Raw genomic sequence first — 16516 nt, 5'->3', positions numbered from 1 at the left:
CCCCACATGACCCAGATTCGAACTTGGCCTAGAGGTCATCAAGACAAACATTCTGACCAATTCTGATGGGTTTCAAACTTGAACTGTGGACTCTTAAGAGTGTTAACAAGATTTTCCTCTGATCTGGCCTACTGACCTAGTTTTTGACCCCACATGACCCAGTCTCGAACTTGACCTAGAGATCATCAAGACATTCTGACCAAGTTTAAGTTTCATAAAGATTGGGTCACAAATGTGGCCTCTAGAGTGTTAAAAAGGCAAATCTTGACGGACGCCCCCCCGACTACAGACAATGACCGGTCACAATACCTCACCTTGAGCACTTCGTTTAGCTAAAATGTCTTTTTTATAACCATTTCAGGGCTATATAAATAAGGCAAGTGAGAAAACATTTTCTGTAGTATATTAAACCATTCACATGACTAGATTTGGAACTGGATGGATACAAGTGTCAGTTTCTGATTAATGTAAGGGAAATAACTAGTGTAAATGAGAAGACTAATTTCATTTGCAGAAAGGTATCTTCCAGTTATATAAACATTAACAAATTATATTCTACTTAATATATGTGTGTAAGATGACTTTCTCTTCAAATTATTATAGTTGTGCTTAAGTCTGTGATTGTTTTTTAAAAATCTGTTGTAGGACAATCTGGTCCATCATTTATTTTTTATTTAATTCTAAAAGCCTTATTAATCATTATCAAAAGCTTGTTAGTGTTAGTTTGATGAATAACTTATAATTATGTGCGGCTGCACGAAGTTGACTTAGCCAAGAGTCACTGGACAGTCTGATGAGGATATGTATCCACAAAGTCATCAGTCGCTTTCACCAGCACTACTCACCTGAGGGTTGACTTGTTGACTGTTTCAAGAATATGAAAGTCTGTGAAATTGATCGGTAAATCTTATCACACTGAGTTACAGTTAATTAAACATAAAAATCAATAATTGTGTTCATTTTGGCTTTAACAAGAATGGATATTGAAATTTGTGCTTTTTCCCAATTTGGCAAAAAATGCCGCGAAAATTCCCAATCCCAGGGGTATGGGTCATGTTTCCAAAATGGTGAGAAAAAACCCTGCACTATCAACCATAGTGCAACAGTTCCAGTGACAAATACAATTTTGTTTCTAGTAACAAGTAAATGAATTCCATATACATATCTCTTTGCACACATAACTGAATTTTTGTGAGAAAGGATAAAAATCTTACTTTCATCAATTCCAGACTGTTTCTCAGCATGACTTTCTATATCTTTAGAGAACCATTCATTGAATTCTTCATGAGAGTCAAACATTGTTGGCATTATGAAATGCAGTAAAGCCCACAGCTGGAAAATATTAAAGAAAACCTTGCAACTAACATTTATATCTATTTCTTCAACTCTGCTGTTTGTTACGTAGGTACAAAAACATATATTTCAATACTTAAAACATCTATTTTTCAGGCTGTAACTCGAGTGTTAACATGTATTACAAAATTATTCAATCTTCTGTTAATCACGTATCTTCTGCTATAGACAGAAATGACTCCAATAAGCACTAAAAACTACTACTTTTCATGCTATGGCTCTACTTTTTCTTCGAAAAGTTGAGCTCTAACATATTTTTTTCTGAGTAAAATTATGACTGAACAATCCTAAAAAAATGTTGTTGTTCTTTTGTCATTGATAATACCCAATCAAAATTGTTTTGTGACCATATTACCACCTACAGAGTTCTTTACAATGACATATAATATGAAATGAATTGTCCCATACTTAAAGGTTAATCAACGGAAAGCCTTGTGACGGAAAAGGTTGAGCAAACAGTAATTTCATCTAAACCAACTGAGCTTGTATCTTTCACAATAACAGACTACCATTCACTCAACACTTTCACGCTGACTTTATTTTCTTGGTTGAAAGACAAAAAATACCTCAGCCATGCTGTTTTGTATGGGTGTCCCTGTCAGAAGCAGCCTGTTTCTACAATTAAATCCAAGCAGAATTTTCCAACGCACACTGTAAAAGTAAAAACAAGTCATGTTTGCTTATTTTGAAATGGTTTAGTATCAATTTTCAACAATATTTCAGAAAGGCAACAGCCGTCACATAACAAGACCAGTGACTGGATTCCAAACAAGTACTGACTATTACCAGTGACTCTGGATTCCAAACAAGTACTGACTATTACCAGTGACTCAGGATTCCAAACAAGAACTGACAATTTTACCAGTGACTCTGGATTTCAAGGCAGTACTGACTATTTTACCAGTGACTCTGGATTTCAAGGCAGTACTGACTATTTTACCAGTGACTCTGGATTTCAAGGCAGTACTGACTATTTTACCAGTGACTGGATTCCAAACAAGTACTGACTAATTTATCAGTGACTCTGGATTTCAAACAAGTACTGACTATTACAAGTGACTCTGGATTCCAAACAAGTACTGACTTTTACCAGTGACTCTGGATTCCAAACAAGTACTGACTATTTTACCAGTGACTCTGGATTTCAAGGCAGTACTGACTATTTTACCAGTGACTCTGGATTTCAAACAAGTACTGACTATTTTACCAGTGACTCTGGATTTCAAGGCAGTACTGACAATCTTACCAGTGACTCTGGATTTCAAGGCAGTACTGACTATTTTACCAGTGACTCTGGATTTCAAACAAGTACTGACTATTTTACCAGTGACTGGATTCCAAACAAGTACTGACTATTTTATCAGTGACTCTGGATTCCAAACAAGTACTGACTATTACCAGTGACTGGATTCCAAACAAGTACTGACTATTTTACCAGTGACTCTGGATTTCAAACAAGTACTGACTATTTTACCAGCGACTTGATTCCAAACAAGTACTGACTATTTTATCAATGACTCTGGATTCCAAACAAGTACTGACTTTTACCAGTGACTCAGGATTCCAAACAAGTACTGACTATTGTACCAGTGACTCTGGATTTCAAACAAGTACTGACAATTTTACCAGTGACTCTGGATTTCAAACAAGTACTGACAATTTTACCAGTGACTGGATTCCAAACAAGTACTGACTATTTTAACAGTGACTCTGGATTCCAAACAAGTACTGACTATTTTACCAGTGACTGGATTCCAAACAAGTACTGACTATTTTACCAGTGACTGGATTCCAAACAAGTACTGACTATTTTACCAGTGACTCTGGATTCCAAACACATACTGACTATTTTACCAGCGACTGGATTCCAAACAAGTACTGACTATTACCAGTGACTCTGGATTCCAAACAAGTACTGACTATTTTACAAGTGACTGGATTCCAAACAAGTACTGACTATTTTACCAGTGACTGGATTCCAAAGAGGTACTGACTACTTTACCAGTGACTCTGGATACCAAACAAGTATTGACTATTACCAGTGACCCTGGATTCCAAACAAGTACTGACTTTTACCAGTGACTCAGGATTCCAAACAAGTACTGACTATTTTACCAGTGACTCTGGATTCCAAACAAGTACTGACTATTTAACCAGTAACTCTGGATTCCAAACAAGTACTGACTATTTAACCAGTGACTCTGGATTCCAAATAAGGCAGTCTGAGTGACAGCTAAATCCCCCGCCACTGGTATGGATAGTGAAAGGGTAAACCTTTGACCTTGGCCTTGAACTGACATGGCTGACCCATGAATTCTGCACATCATCTAGATGAGGTGATCATTTGACCCAAGTTTCATGAAAATCCTAAAAGGGGTTTAGGAGATACAGATCTCAAATCTTTGACCTTGAGTTGTGACCTTGACCTTGAGTTGACATGGCTGAACCATGAGTTCTTGATGAGGTGATCATTTGACCCAAGTTTAATGTTAATCCTTCAAGGGGTTTAGGAGATACAGAATGAACACAAAATGGAAGGCTCAAACCTTTGACTCTTAAGTTGTGCCCTTAACCTTGAGCCAGAATGGCTGACTCATAAATTCTGCACATCGTCTTGATGAGGTGATCATTTGACCCAAGTTTGATGAAAATCCTTCAAGGAGTTTAGGAGATACAGTGCGGACACAAAATGGAAGGCTCAAACCTTTTACCTCGAGTTGTGACCTTGACCTTGAGCCGACATGGCTGACTCATGAGTTCTGCACATCGTCTTGATGAGGTGATCATTTGATTGAAGTTTCATGATTATCCTTCAAGGGGTTTAGGAGATACAGAGCGGACACGAAATGGAAGGCTAAAACCTTTGATCTTGAGTTGTGACCTTGACCTTGAACCGACATGACTGACTCATGGGTTCTGCACATGTTGTTCTGGATGAGGTGATCATTTGACCCAAGTTTCATGAAAATCCTTTAAGGGGTTTAGGAGATACAGAGCGGACACAAAATGTTACGGAAGGACGGAAGATGGAAGGACAGAAGGCTGACGGAGACCATTCCTATAACCCCCCATCACTTGTGGCGGGGGATTAACAAGTACTGACTATTTTACCAGTGACTGGATTCCAAACAAGTACTGACTATTTTAGCAGTGCCTCTGGATTCCAAACCAGTACTGACTATTTTAGCAGTGACTGGATTCCAAACCAGTACTGACTATTTTACCAGTGACTGGATTCCAAACAAGTACTGACTTTTTTACCAGTGACTCTGGATTCCAAACAAGTACTGACTATTTTCTCTGAGTAACTGTCAACTTTCCCATAACAAACAACTCCCACTCAAGTATCTGTCAACTTTCCCGTAACAGACAACTCCCTCAAGTAACTGACAACTTTCCTACAAGACTAAGATCACACAAGTTTAAATGTACTGTCTTGTTGAATTGTTACAGAGAACAAAGGATTCACCTAGGAACAGAACTTGCAAACTCCATACATTCAATCTTATGCTTTCCCAAATGAGGTAAAATAACTCGGCTTGCACAACGTAATAAAATTAAATTTATTAAATATCCATTATCTTCTCTGTACTCGAAATTAAACATGGAATAATTCTGGTGTATAACAACATGCAGATAAGGCTAAAAAAAAAAATATGTGTGGTTCAGGTAACATTGGTAAAAAAAAAATAGGGTAGGTAGGTAGGCTTCCCCCCCCCCCCCCCCCCCCTTCAACGCCAGTTGGTACAGACATAGTTGGTCACAATTCTGTGAGATATGCACATGGAAAGCATCTCAACAATATATGCAATTCTAAGTGGCATTCTGTTATAAATAGGCTACTACATGGCCAGTTTTCGAGTTGTCTGATTGATTATGAATTTCCATAAATACATCTCAGACGAGGGACGAGTGAAGCATTGCCTTCATAATGCGTTTCTGGTCGCCGTGAATACATTTTTCCACTGTCACAGCGACAACACTAGCCGCTGCCATGTTGAAATCGTAATCGATAAGACGCTTGCATTGATTCGTATATTTTCGTACTCAATATTTTTTGTACCAGGTTAAAAACCACAAAAAACTATAAAAAAAGTGTTAGGGTCGGCGATGAAAAAATAGGGTCGGTCGGGTTACCTGAACCACACATATTTTTTTTTTTAGCCTAAGCAGTAATTTGAAGTCTTTCTGTATCAAAGAATCAGGTTATAAAATCTACATGAATTCTAGGTAAGAACCTACACATCTCTAAAAATAATGTTAGATTTCATGGATATGGAGGTACAATGGTAGTTTCTATTTAAATGAGTGGACTGTGCCAAAATTTGAATATCTAGTAAACCTTCTTAGTCTAAGTGTCAATACCTGATCATATCTGATGTAACTGAAACTTGGTGGAACATACCTGGCACTACTTTCTAAGGCCTAGGCCTCACCTATCATTTGATCCTCAAAATGAACCTACCTGGCACTACTTTTTAACGCCTGGGCCTCATCTAGCACCATATATTGCCATTTTATCCTCTGAAAGTACTTCACATCTTGAATGACTAGCTGGTAACTTGTAATCACAACATGAAATGAGGCCTCCTCCGTGTGTAAACATTTTTGATCCCAGAACTTTCGCAACACTCGCCTATCTTGCGTGTTACCCCAGTACGGCACCACCTTGAAACATAACATGCAAGAACACTCATTACATACTGCAGTCTCAAACAAGTAACTGAATGTATTTACTACTCGTATCTGTGCCTAGAGGACAAAACTTAACATAATATTTCTAGTTTCAAAAAGGGGCAAGATACTGTTGAAAAGTGGTAAAATTGTCGAGTCTTCTTTTGCAAAACTTTTACTGGCATGTTACCACACCTCTATGTATATTGGTACAAAAATATGTTACAACTTTGTAAGACATTCCAAAACTGATGGAAGAGTCTTCAGCTGAAACACATTATGAGGGAAACACAACACATCTAAGTTCTTATTACCAATCTCATATTTAATAATCAAATTTTTTCCAGTCCATCAATATTATATATCATTCCACAAGGGTTTCTTTTACAGTACTGAAGTTTGAAATTCTAAACAGTACCTTAAATTTGGGTATAAATCTCGAGCACTCCTGCTGCCAGTTGTGTAGTGTTGAGGCAGGGGCCACAATGAGGAAGGGTCCCCAGATGCCGTTAGCCTCCGCCAGGTGAGCCAGACATGCCAGACTTTGCACAGTCTTTCCCAGGCCCATTTCATCGGCCAGAATACCATTGATACCCTGGTCATACAAGCTGGCCAACCAGTTCATACCCTGAAAAGAGAGAATACTGGTAACTAATGCTGGTCTAAAGTTATAAAACCGCACTTTGGGTCCAGTCTCAGAAAGCCACCCTGCAACTGGGCAATTTCAAGTTTGACCAATCAGATTCTGAAGATTAGAGGCTTAAGACTTGCGTAACTTTGAGACATAAGATTTCAATGTTTTTGTATAACTTTTAAGACTTTTCCTTACGTCTATGGCTAAAATGTTGTAAATATCATAACTCACTCTACCCTGAATGGGTAAGAAACAAATTTTTCGATGACGTTATTGTCAGTCTTCTACTGATAAAACCATTCCAATATTTCAATTCACTTGTTCCTTACTGTTTGTGCATGGCATTATTGAGTTTCAATTTTCCAACAATATTTCTGTTACAAGATCTGTTAGCTGATAGCATTTATTTTCAAAAATCTGATATATTGGACTTGTTCTGCTTTACTCTTATTCTGTAGATTAATATATATATTAAAATCTATCAATATTTACCTTTAGTTGATAGCCTTTAAGTTTGCCTTCGAACATACTTGGTTGTGGTCTCTCATCTCCTACTGTTGCTGGATTGGCTAGAGAGTTGCAATCTGTTGAAATAAGATGTTCACAAGTCAGTTTAAATACATACTGGCTGTGTATGTGTCTGCCAATTATTATGGTAAACAATGCGTATGGTATAGACACAGTATTTTGTGTGACTGGACATATACGACAAATGATGTTGAACCAACACAAGTTTGGTCATAAGTTTGGTACCCTCTGGACATTATTGTAGCCAAGATGGTTGACCACAGGTGCCCTCTGGACATTATTGTAGCTGAGATGGTGGACCACAGGTGCCCCCCTGGACATTATTGTAGCTGAGATGGTGGCCCACAGGTGCCCTCTGGACATTATTCCAGCTGAGATGGTGGACCACAGGTGCCCTCTGGACATTATTCCAGCCGAGACGGTGGACCACATGTGCCCTCTGGGCATTATTCCAGCTGAGATGGTGGACCACAGGTGCCCTCTGGACATTATTCCAGCTGAGATGGTGGACCACAGCTGCCCTCTGGACATTATTCCAGCTGAGATGGTGGACCACAGGTGCCCCCCTGGACATTATTGTAGCTGAGATGGTGGACCACAGGTGCCGTCTGGACATTATTCCAGCTGAGATGGTGGATGGTGGACCACAGGTACCCCTCTGGTCATTATTCCAGCTGGGATGGTGGACCACAGGTGCCTCTCTGGGCATTATTCCAGCTGCGATGGTGGACCACATGTACCCCTCTGAGCATTATTCCAGCTGTGATGGTGGACCACAAGTACCCCTCTGGTCATTATTCCAGCTGAGATGGTGGACCACAGGTGCCTCTCTGGGCATGATTCCAAATGAGATGGTGGACCACATGTGCCCCTCTGGGCATTATTCCAGCTGAGATGGTGGACCACTGATACCCCTCTGGGCAATTTTCCAGCTGAGATGGTGGATCACAGGCTCCCCTCTGGGCATTATTCCAGCTGAGATGATGGACCACTGGTACCCCTCTGCACATTATTGTAGCTGAGATGGTGGACCACATATACTCTCTGGACATTATTGTAGCTGAGATGGTGGACCACAGGTGCCCCCTGGACATTATTGTAGCTGAGATGGTGGACCACATGTACCCCTCTGGACATTATTGTAGCTGAGATGGTGGACCACAGGTACCCCTCTGGGCATTATTTCAGCTGAGATAGTGGACCACAAGCACCCCTCTGGACATTATTCCAGCTGAGATGGTGGACCACAGGTACCCCTCTGGACATTATTGTAGCTGAGATGGTGGACCACATGTGCCCTCTGGGCATTATTCCAGCTGAGATGGTGGACCACAGGTACCCCTCTGGGCATTATTCCAGCTGAGATAGTGGACCACAGATACCCCTCTGGACATTATTGTAGCTGAGATGGTGGACCACAGGTACCCCTCTTGGCATTATTCCAGCTGAGATAGTGGACCACAGGTACCCCTCTGGACATTATTCCAGCTGAGATGGTGGACCACAGGTGCCCCTCTGGGCATTATTCCAGCTGAGATAGTGGACCACAGGTACCCCTCTGGACATTATTCCAGCTGAGATGGTGGACCACAGGTGCCCCTCTGGGCATTATTGTAGCTGAGCTGCTGGACCACAGGTACCCCTCTGGACATTATTGTAGCTGAGATGGTGGACCACATGTGCCCTCTGGACATTATTGTAGCTGAGATGGTGGACCACAGGTGCCCTCTGGACATTATTGTAGCTGAGATTGTGGACCACAGGTACCCCTCTGGACATTATTGTAGCTGAGATGGTAGACCACAGGTGCCTCTCTGGACATTATTGTAGCTGAGATGGTGGACCACAGGTACCCCTCTGGACATTATTGTAGCTGAGATGGTAGACCACAGGTGCCTCTCTGGACATTTTTATAGCTGAGATGGTAGACCACATGTACCTCTCTGGACATTATTGTAGCTGAGATGGTAGACCACAGGTGCCTCTCTGGACATTTTTATAGCTGAGATGGTAGACCACATGTACCTCTCTGGACATTATTGTAGCTGAGATGGTAGACCACAGGTGTTCTCTGGACATTATTGTAGCTGAGATGGTGGACAACAGGTACCCCTCTGGACATTATTGTAGCTGAGATGGTGGACCACAGGTGCCCTCTGGACATTATTGTAGCTGAGATGGTGGACCACAGGTGCCCTCTGGACATTATTGTAGCTGAGATGGTGGACCACAGGTACCCCTCTGGACATTATTGTAGCTGAGATGGTGGACCACAGGTACCCCCCTGGACATTACTGTAGCTGAGATGGTGGACCACAGGTACCCCTCTGGACATTATTGTAGCTGAGATGGTGGACCACATGTGCCCTCTGGACATTACTGTAGCTGAGATGGTGGACCACAGGTGCCCTCTGGACATTATTGTAGCTGAGATGGTGGACCACATGTGCCCTCTGGACATTATTGTAGCTGAGATGGTGGACCACAGGTACCCCCCTGGACATTACTGTAGCTGAGATGGTGGACAACAGGTGCCCTCTGGACATTATTGTAGCTGAGATGGTGGACCACAGGTACCCCTCTGGACATTATTGTAGCTGAGATGGTGGACCACAGGTACCCCCCCTGGACATTACTGTAGCTGAGATGGTGGACCACAGGTAACCCTCTGGACATTATTGTAGCTGAGATGGTGGACCACAGGTGCCCTCTGGACATTATTGTAGCTGAGATGGTGGACCACAGGTGCCCTCTGGACATTATTTTACCTGAGATGGTGGACCACAGGTACCCCTCTGGACATTATTGTAGCTGAGATGGTGGACCACAGGTACCCCCCTGGACATTACTGTAGCTGAGATGGTGGACCACAGGTACCCCTCTGGACATTATTGTAGCTGAGATGGTGGACCACATGTGCCCTCTGGACATTACTGTAGCTGAGATGGTGGACCACAGGTACCCCCCTGGATATTATTGTAGCTGAGATGGTGGACCACATGTGCCCTCTGGATATTACTGTAGCTGAGATGGTGGACCACAGGTATCCCCCTGGACATTACTGTAGCTGAGATGGTGGACCACAGGTGCCCTCTGGACATTATTGTAGCTGAGATGGTGGACCACAGGTACCCCTCTGGACATTATTGTAGCTGAGAAGGTGGACCACAGGTAACCCTCTGGACATTATTGTAGCTGAGATGGTGGACCACATGTACCCTCTGGACAATAATCCAGCTGAGATGGTGGGCCACAGGTGCCCCTCTGGGCATTATTCCAGCTGAGATGGTGGACTACAGGTACCCCTCTGGGCATTATTCCAACTGAGATGATGGACCACAAGTACCCCTCTGGACATGATTGTAGCTGAAATGGTGGACCACAGGTACCCCTCTGGACATTATTGTAGCTGAGATGGTGGACCACAGGTGCCCTCTGGATATTATTGTAGCTGTGATGGTGGACCACAGGTGCCCCTCTAGGCATTATTCCAGCTGAGATGGTGGACCACAGGTACCCCTCTCTACATTATTTCAGCTGAGATGGTGTACCACAGGTGCCCTCTGGACATTATTCCAGCTGAGATGGTGGACCACAGGAGCCCTCTGGACATAATTCCAGCTGAGATGGTGGACCACAGGTACCCCTCTGGACATTATTGCAGCTGAGATGGTGGACCACAGGTGCCCTCTGGACATTATTGCAGCTGAGGTACCCCTCTCTACATTATTTCAGCTGAGATGGTGGACCACAGGTGCCCTCTGGACATTATTCCAGCTGAGATGCTGAGATGGTGGACCACAGGAGTCCTCTGGACATAATTCCATCTGAGATGGCTGACCACAGGTACCCCTTTGGACATTACTGCAGCTGAGATGGTGGACCACATGTGCCCTCTGGACATTATTGCAGCCGAGATGGTGGACCACAGGTGCCCTCTGGACATTATTGCAGCTGAGATGGTGGACCACAGGTGCCCTCTGGACATTATTGCAGCTGAGATGGTGGACCACAGGTGCCTCTCTGGACATAATTCCAGCTGAGACGGTGGACCACAGGTACCCCTCGGGACATTATTGTAGCTGAGATGGTGGACCACGGATGCCTCTCTGGGCATTATTCCAGCTGAGATGGTGGACCACAGGTGCCTCTCTGGGCATTATTCAAGCTGAGATGGTGTAGGAAGACCACAGGTGCCTCTCTGGGCATTATTCCAGCTGAAATGGTGGACCACAGGTGCCCTCTGGGCATTATTGTAGCTGAGATGGTGGACCACAGGTACCTCTCTGGGCATTATTCCAGCTGAGATGGTGGACCACAGGTGCCCCTCTGGGCATTATTCCAGCTGAGATGGTGGACCACAGGTGCCCCTCTGGGCATTATTCCAGCTGATATGGAGGACAGTAGGTGCCCCTCTGGGCATTATTGTAGCTGATATGGTGGACCACAGGTGCCCCTCTGGGCATTATTCCAGCTGATTTGGTGGACCACATGTGCCCTCTGGGCATTATTGTAGCTGAGATGGTGGACCACAGGTGCCCCTCTGGGCATTATTCCAGCTGAGATGGTGGACCACAGGTGCCACTCTGGGCACTATTCCAGCTGAGATGGTGGACCACAGGTGCCCCTCTGGGTATATTCCAGCTGAGATGGTGGACCACAGGTGCCCCTCTGGACATTATTGTAGCTGATATGGTGGACCACAGGTGTCCCTCTGGGCATTATTGTAGCTGATATGGTGGACCATAGGTGCCCCTCTTGGCATTATTTCAGGCTTGCGTGACTCCTGGGTAGAACCACATACTTTCTGAAAGCAAGCTGGACCGCTTCTATACATGATGACACAAGAAGAGCCTGAATCCAGACTTAAGGAGCAAATAGTTCAGAGTCAGTGATCTTAACCACTCTGCCAAAGAGGCAACAATCTTGAAACTAACTAAGCTCTCATGGCTTATTGACAGAAGTCTATAAATACAAAACTGATGCTTGAGTCTCAGAACTAAAGATTCTCATGTCATATGTCATGAGTAATGCTTTCTAAATGTTACTTTGGAATTTAACATCATTTTTAACAAAGTTCAAGACATGTAATGGCAATTGATCAACCATAATTGATTTCCAAAATATACAGCAGATACATGTTCTGTCCTACTTTTGCTGTTTTGATTAAACAGTGATAACTACAAAAAGTTTACAGTAAATAAGAAGACAAGTGCCACAAGAAATTTATAAATCAATGATGCACTGTTCACATTCTTGAAAAAATAAAATTTGATATACTCACTAGTACTGGCATCAAACTGATTTCTCTGAAAATGGAAGAGGCATATTTTTTTTAATTATTCAGTTTTTAAATGACTGTATATTATGTTTTCTTATCCAACAAACAAGGCTGAAAGTGTGACATTATAAGCTGATAAAAATCATTTATGTCACAATTAGTGTCAAGTGTCAGTGCAATGTGTTGTACAACATAAAACAGGCAAATATTTGGTGGATGCAATCAAGTAATCCTGGATGTTATATAAAGATCTAACAAGAGCTGTCCGTAAGACAGCCGATGCCAGACTACTGTGAAATCATTATTATTCCTGGGGGATTAATTTTCGTGGATTTCGTGGTTCAGCTCAACCACGACATTAAGTCCCAACGAACAAGTTATGTCCACGATAATATAAATTGTACTCAATGCCAAAAAAGACACCATAGCCGTCCGATCTGGTCCGTAGTTGTGTATGCGGCAGTACTGACCTGCAGCTTTCGTGTAGTTTATGGAGGCTCCATCAACGATAAATATAGGTATGCATCGGAACAAAACAGACTTTTTCATTCAGACATTTACCCATGGTTTCGTCAAACTAACAGTAGATACTAAAAACAGAAGTTTGAAGTAGCCTCACGTGCCAACCGCACTATGCTGCGGCTGTTATTTGACTTTTACCGGCCACGCTCTGCATTGTTTTTATTTACTGACATGTAGTAAACTACTTCTATTTAAGGCCTATTAAATATTATAGATTTGCGTCCGATGCATTATTACTCAATTCACATTACACGTTTCTCAAATAACACATGCACAAGTTCAACAGCTTTTAATTTTATATGCAGCTGCGCATTCATTTTGCAAAAAAAAACAAGAGGGTCATTGACCCTAAAGCGCTCACCTGTGTACAAGGCTTCAAGTGTGCTTGTATAAGTACAGAATTAGGTTTCTTCTATGTTAACCTAAATTACTTACATGTCGCACACACTTTTGAACCTAGGGCAATAATTTGAAAAATTATGGTAGACACAACAAATCTGATATCACATGCCAAATATCAAGGTTCTAGCTATTATTGATTCAGAGTTTCTAATATAAAAGCCTATAGTAAGTACATGTCAGACACAGAGGTGTGGCCATCTTTGACCTTAGGGCAATAATTTGGACAAGTATGGTATACATAAAGGGAAAAGTGACCACGTCCCCTAGCAGCCATGTTTTTTGACAAATCAAAATAATTTGAATAATCTTGGTAAAGGGTTACACAAGAAGCATTTGTGTAAAGTTATTTTAAAATCGGGCTAGCAGTTTCACACAAGAAGATTTTTAAAGTTTCCACTATATACATATAGGGAAAAGTGACCATGCCCTCTGGCAGCCATGTTTTTTGACAAATCAAAATAATTTGAACAATCTTGGTAGAGGGTTACACTAGAAGCATTTGTGTAAAGTTATTTTTAAATCGGGCTAGCAGTTTTACACAAGAAGATTTTTAAAGTTTCCACTATATACATATAGGAAAAAGTGACCACGCCCTCTGGTAGCCATGTTTTTTGACAAATCAAAATAATTTGAACAATCTTGGTAGAGGGTTACACTAGAAACATTTGTGTAAAGTTATTTTTAAATCGGGCTAGCAGTTTTACACAAGAAGATTTCTAAAGTTTCCACTATATACATATAGGGAAAAGTGACCACGCCCTCTGGCGGCCATGATTTTTTGACGAATCAAAATAATTTAAACAATATTGGTAGAGGGTGACATAAGTACTATTTGTGAAAAATTATTCTAAAATCAGGCCAGCAGTTTCATACAAGAAGATTTTTGAAGTTTCTACTATATACATATAGGAAAAGTGACCACGCCCTCTGGCGGCCATGTTTTTTGACAAATCAAAATAATTTGAACAATCTTGGTAGAGGTTCACACAAGGACCATTTGTGTAAAATTATTCTTAAATTGGGCTAGTAGTTTAAAAAAGAAGACTTTTAAAGTTTCCACTATATACATATAGGAAAAAGTGACCACGCCCTCTGGCAGCCATGTTTTTTGATGAATCAAACTAATATGAACAATCTTGGTAGAGGTTCACACAAGGACCATTTGTGTAAAATTATTCTAAAATCGGACCAGTAGTTTCACACAAGAAGATTTTTAAAGTTTCCACTATATATATATATATATATATATGGAAAAAAAAACACGCCCTCTGGCAGCTATGTTTTTTTGACAATTCAATATAATTTGAACAAACTTGGTAGATGGTGACATAAGGACCATTTGTGTGAAATTATTTCAAAATTGGACAATCGCTTCAGGAGATGTCGTTTGAAGATTTTTTTCTATTTTTAGCTCTGGCGGCCATGTTTTTTGACGAATCAATATAATTTGAATAATCTTGGTAGAGGGTGACATAAGGACCATTTGTGTGAAATTATTTCAAAATCAGACCATCGGTTTAGGAGGAGATGTCGTTTGAAGATTTTTCTATTTTTAGCTCTGAGGGCCCCTATGTGCAACCAAGCTGAACCGTTTGAACAACTTTGGTAGAGGACCATCCAAGGAACATCCATGCCAAGTTTCATCAAAATCCATTCAGTGGTTATGGAGGAGAGGTCTTTTAAAAACAATTGTTGACGATGGACGGACGGACACAGCGTGATCACAATAGCTAACCCTGAGCATTGTTCAGGTGAGCTAAAAAACCCATTCGGATGAAAGTCTAGCAACCCGTTTATGATTGTTTATGTAAGGATTACTATGGTTATACTAGTACTGCTTAATAACAAGAGGGTCACCCCACCTGAGTAATATGAGCCACATGTTTAAAATGGCACACTGATGCTAAAATATTAGAAAGTAGGTCAGTAGGTCACATTAATGGACACTGAAAGTCAGTGTAGTAAGTAAGTAAATGAGTAAAATCCACACATTAAAAAACACCATAATGGTAGATTCTATGAGAAAAGGTCCATTTTTTCAAACTGTAGAAGACTGAGTTCTGCTGAATGAAATTTTTAAATATTAAAAACATTATTATGCCAGATTCAAAATCCGCACTTATATATTTAAAGGCTAATTTATATTAAAACACACAGCATATATAATACAAGAGGGTCATGATGACCCTGGATCGCTCACCTCAGTAATATGAGCCATATGTTTCAAATGGCAAACTGATGCTAAAATATAAAGAAATTAGGTCAGTAGGTCACATTCATGGTCACTGAAAGTCAGTTTTAAGATCTGTGTGCTTAACTGTAAATGTTATCCAAATTTCAAGGTTGTATCTTAAAAAACAAGAAAGAAGGTCAGTAGGTCAAGGTCACAGTCAGTTGACCCCTAATCACTTGGGGTCATCAGGTAATTATAAATAAAGAGTCTAGGAACTATGATCTAATAATCTTTAAGTACTTTTTCCTATATAACTCATATAACAAGTGACCCCCAGGGCGGGGCCTCATTTCACACCAGGAGTATAATTTGAACAATCTTGTAAGAGATCCACTAGGCAATGCTACACACCAAATATCAAAAGGCCTAGGCCTTGAACTTTAGGACAATAAGATTTTTAATTTTTTTCCTATATAAGTCTATGTTAAACTTGGGACCCCCAGGGCAGGGCCTCTTTTCAGCCCATGGGCATAATTTGAACAATTTTGGTAGAGGAACACTAGACAAGGCAACATACCAAATATCAAAAGCCTATGTCTTGCAGTTTCAAGCAAGAAGATTTTTAAAGTTTTTTCCTATATAAGTCTATGTAAAACTTGAGACCCCACGGGGCAGGGCCTCTTTTCACCCCAGGGTAATAATTTGAACAATTTTGGTAGAGGACCACAAGGCAATGCAACATACCAAATATCAAAAGCCTAGGCCTTGCAGTTTCAGACAAGAAGATAAAAAAAAAAAATTCCTATATAAGTCTATGTAAAACTTGAGACCCCGCCCCCAGGGGCAGGGCCTCTTTTCACCCCAGGGGCATAATTTGAACAATTTTCATAGAGGACCATTAGATGATGTCACATGCCAAATATCAAGGCTCTAGGCCTTGCGGTTTTGG

At 41.3% G+C, this 16516-nt stretch overlaps 1 protein-coding gene across 1 annotated transcript in view; it reads right to left on the bottom strand.

Annotated features, from left to right (window-relative positions):
• The window catches only part of LOC123536509 (chromatin-remodeling ATPase INO80-like), a 129443-nt gene that overhangs the window by 67078 nt on the left and 45849 nt on the right, over nucleotides 1-16516 (bottom strand). Inside the window, exons 13-18 of the mRNA XM_045319728.2 lie at nucleotides 12474-12498; nucleotides 7154-7245; nucleotides 6446-6655; nucleotides 5819-6021; nucleotides 1920-2004; nucleotides 1215-1332 (exon numbers count right to left, since the gene is read on the bottom strand). Of these exons, the coding sequence (XP_045175663.2) occupies nucleotides 1215-1332; nucleotides 1920-2004; nucleotides 5819-6021; nucleotides 6446-6655; nucleotides 7154-7245; nucleotides 12474-12498 (733 nt within the window). The remainder of the gene's footprint in view (nucleotides 1-1214; nucleotides 1333-1919; nucleotides 2005-5818; nucleotides 6022-6445; nucleotides 6656-7153; nucleotides 7246-12473; nucleotides 12499-16516) is intronic.

Source organism: Mercenaria mercenaria, chromosome 1 (genome assembly GCF_021730395.1).
Source record: "Mercenaria mercenaria strain notata chromosome 1, MADL_Memer_1, whole genome shotgun sequence".
Taxonomy (NCBI): Eukaryota; Metazoa; Mollusca; class Bivalvia; order Venerida; family Veneridae; genus Mercenaria; species Mercenaria mercenaria.
This window is presented reverse-complemented; position numbering and strand designations above follow the sequence as displayed.